This window comes from Rhinopithecus bieti, unplaced genomic scaffold (assembly GCF_001698545.2).
Source record: "Rhinopithecus bieti isolate Rb0 unplaced genomic scaffold, ASM169854v2 scaffold_70230, whole genome shotgun sequence".
NCBI classification, from domain to species: Eukaryota; Metazoa; Chordata; class Mammalia; order Primates; family Cercopithecidae; genus Rhinopithecus; species Rhinopithecus bieti.
Window position 1 is genome coordinate 1 of NW_016826056.1, and position 3,913 is coordinate 3,913.

A 3,913-nucleotide genomic window follows, 5' to 3' on the forward strand; every position below is an offset into this window, starting at 1 on the left:
CTCGTCCTCTGTGTTTCTCCTCTCTTCTTTCTTCCCTTCCCCTCTAGCATTGCCACCTTCTCTCCTACACGCACGCAGGCATATAAACGTAGGTTTTGATGCTCCTCTGCCTGTTGACCCCGCTATTTTCATGTTTCCAACAGGTTTTCTTCCCCAGTCCCTCAGCTGCTGCTGCTGCTCAGGAGGTCAGATCTGCCACTGATGGTAATACCAGCACCACTCCGCCCACCTCTGCCAAGAAGAGAAAGTTAAACAGCAGCAGCAGTAGCAGCAGTAACAGTAGTAACGAGAGAGAAGACTTTGATTCCACCTCTTCCTCCTCTTCCACTCCTCCTTTACAACCCAGGGATTCGGCATCCCCTTCAACCTCGTCCTTCTGCCTGGGGTTTCAGTGGCTGCTTCCAGCCACGTACCGATACAGAAGAAGCTGCGTTTTGAAGACACCCTGGAGTTTGTAGGGTTTGATGCGAAGATGGCTGAGGAATCCTCCTCCTCCTCCTCCTCATCTTCACCAACTGCTGCAACATCTCAGCAGCAGCAACTTAAAATAAGAGTATATTAATCTCTTCTGTGGCTTCGGTGCATCATGCAAACGGCCTAGCCAAATCTTCTACCACCGTCTCTAGCTTTGCTAACAGCAAGCCTGGCTCTGCTAAGAAGTTAGTGATCAAGAACTTTAAAGGTAACCAAGGCCAAAATCCATAATCACCTAATAAGGATTTGACACTCGAGGGGTCACGTGCTCTATTTATGTTAATATATTAAACAGTTTGGAGGTGGCCTAATGTTTTATGCATAATCAATGAGGTGGAGGGGAGGTCCTTTTTTGGTGGAGGGTTCATTTTCCGGGGTGGTTAGGATCCTTGTGCTGAAGCATACACCGGGTGTTTCTGTGCAGTATTTTGAGGTCTTTTCAACCTATTGTATTTAATCTGTTATTCCTTATAACACTGACAATCGATATGATTGATCCGGATTTTACAGGTGAGAAATTTGTATTCTAAAGAGGTTTATTTATTTCAGGTGCATAGCGAGCCTTGGCACTGCTGGGATTTTATTTTATGCTTCAGTAGGCCACATTATCCAATGCCTAGAAATGCAGGTAGCAATAGTGATCTTTTGTGCTCAAATAATATTTATAATTAGATTTACACTGTATTCATGAAACTCATTTGGAAGCAATATTTGAAGAAAATTTATGTTCTCTGCATTTCTTTCCAAAGGTAGGGTTTGAAAGTGAAAACATTGTATATACACAGAAGTAGTAAGTCTGTGTACCACTAGTCTAAAGATAGGAACAATTACTACATCTATTTTTTCCATCACTAAAATGGATTTTAAAGTATCGACCTGCAGCTTTTAGGAAAATTTGTTCAGACCGTGTTTGAGATATGTGAGGAGAGTATTATGAATGCATTGATGCAAATATAAAATCAGCAATTTTTAAAACTGTATTTGAGCTGAATTTTTATCTGTTGAATGTGTTTCTGTTTTTCTGACTGACTTTTCAACACCCTTAACTGCCAGATAATCAGTGCTACAGTGTTTATTAAATAGAGAAGTAAATGAATGAACTTAAGTAATATTTATGAGATAAGTGCTTTGTGGCTGAATATTAGTATTGAGAAGATTAGGTTCTCTATGCTTGTGTTTTTAACACTGAGTGGAAATCAGGAATGTGCTCTATTTTGTCTCAAGCAGAGGGCTATGGTGTTGTCTATTTTTAACCCTTTCTTTTTTATATCACTACCTTCCCATACCCAGGTTCTCAGTTTCTGATTTAATAGTAGAGCTTTCTGAAGTCAATATGAATTGTAATTGACTAATGTGTTCATTATTTCACTTAAAAATATATGGATTTTTATAGCCAAAGATTTTTAAATGAGTTATGATCCTGGTTGCATTTTCAAATTGGTTTCAGAGATTTTTTTCTCTCCCTCCTAAGATAAAAGCATATTAAGGCATTTGGATGTTCTAATTAAAACTTTTTTCCCCACATTCATTGCTAGTCAGTGAAGTTTAAAGCCTAGAGTAAGGTGTTTCTTTCTATTCTGAAAATGCAACGTGATTTCTGGAGTCATTTGGATGTTTCAATCTTTAAAAATTTCACTCTGCTCATAAATGTAGTTTAAAACTACATGGAGTTAAGATGTTTCCATTTCTATAGATGGTGCATAAATTTGGGGGTCAAACAGACCTGGATTAGAATCCCAGCTTTGCCATTGACTAGCTATGATGACCTTGGGCAAGCTTACTAAATGAGTTCCAGCCTCAGTTTCCTCAGTTGTAAAATAGATTCCTCAGGGTATTGTTGGGAAGATTAAGAGGTTTATAAAGTACCTTGCACATAGGCAGTATTTTAAATCTCAGGTTAAAAATTCATGTCGACTTAGGTTTTACACATGATGAAATAAGATCAGGATTGTTTTTTTATGGTCATTCTTGAATTTTTATTTTTTTGAAGCAATACAATCAATAGGAGAAAAACCTCACCTTCAGTTTTAATAGGTGAGTCAAAATGACTTAAATAGTATTCTGACATTTCAAATTTTATTCTTTATATTAAGCTTAAATACAGTGGTTACTTTAATGATTAGGTGTAATAGTTATAAAGATCACAATTTACCCTAAAAATAGAGTAATGCTGTTGTATTTTATTGATCTTTGGTTACTGTATCTGACATGGTATTCTGATACCAACCTTCTACATATCATCTAGATAAGCCTAAATTACCAGAAAACTACACAGATGAAACCTGGCAAAAACTGAAAGAAGCAGTGGAAGCTATTCAGAATAGTACTTCAATTAAGTACAATTTAGAAGAACTGTACCAGGTATGTATTAATATGCATAACCAGATTTGATTAACATAAATCAAGGTGGGATGTATATTGATTTTGCTTTCTGAAATAGGTTCTTAAGTAGACTTTTGGTTCCCTTCTAATTTTAGTTTCTCAATTAATTGATGAACTCTATAATTAGATCATGTATTCTCACATAAACTATGGGTACAGTCATACCGGTATAAATTGTGCTTATCTTTGACCCTTCTGATGAGGAATTACAGTTAGGTGTACTTTGGTGTAATAGAAGTTCTACCTATAATGAAATCCTATAGCATGAATCCCAAAGATGATTTCTGGTGACATGTCATTCTATTGTGATAATTGTTTCTTAGTTGTGTTACCTACCCATAGGAAAGGCCTCAAGACATGCAGATATTATTCATATCCTTTATTTTACCTCCTTCTTAATAGTAGACTTTGCTATTCCTTTTTCTTGCTCTTTACATTTTTCTAATACCTGGGCTATAAGACGCACCTTAGCCCAGAAATGAGCAGCAGTTTGTAGTCCAGCAGCTTAGTCTGAGGTTCAGATTCTTTACTTAGCAAATGGGTCCTTACACTTAAATATAATGTTAAGGGCAGTTACTAATGGCAATCTCTTGCTACCGAGAAATTTTTCCCTACTGTGTATTTGACACACAACCAGTTCAAGAAGTTACTTTCATTAGAGTGTCAGGGATTTGGTGTTAAAAGATACTTCAGGCCGGGCACGGTGGCTCACACCTGTAATCCCAGCACTTTGGGAGATCAAGGCTGGTGGATCACCTGAGGTCAGGAGTTCGAGACCAGCCGACCAACATGGAGAAACCCCGTCTCTACTAAAAATACAAAATTAGCCAGGCGTGGTGGTGCATGCCTGTAATCCCAGCTACTCAGGAGGCTGAGGCAGGAGAATTGCTTGAACCCAGGAGGTAAAGGTTGCAGTGAGCCGAGATTGCACCATTGCACTCCAGACTGGGCAGCCAGAGCAAAACTCCATCTCAAGAAAGATACTTCAGAGTACTTCAGAGTACAATAGCTTGAATTTTTGTATTGATGAATACCTTGTAAGAAATTATGTTGGTTC

General features: G+C 37.9%; 1 protein-coding gene across 1 annotated transcript in view; it reads left to right on the forward strand.

The window, feature by feature from the left end:
* Positions 1-143: 143 nt before the first annotated feature.
* LOC108522824 (cullin-4B-like) overlaps positions 144-3,913 on the forward strand; it is a gene marked incomplete at its 5' end in the record, with an annotated part of 36,619 nt that continues 32,849 nt past the window's right edge. Inside the window, 4 exon segments of the mRNA XM_017863263.1 lie at positions 144-378; positions 381-545; positions 548-682; positions 2,720-2,835. Coding sequence (XP_017718752.1) covers positions 144-378; positions 381-545; positions 548-682; positions 2,720-2,835 — 651 coding nt within the window.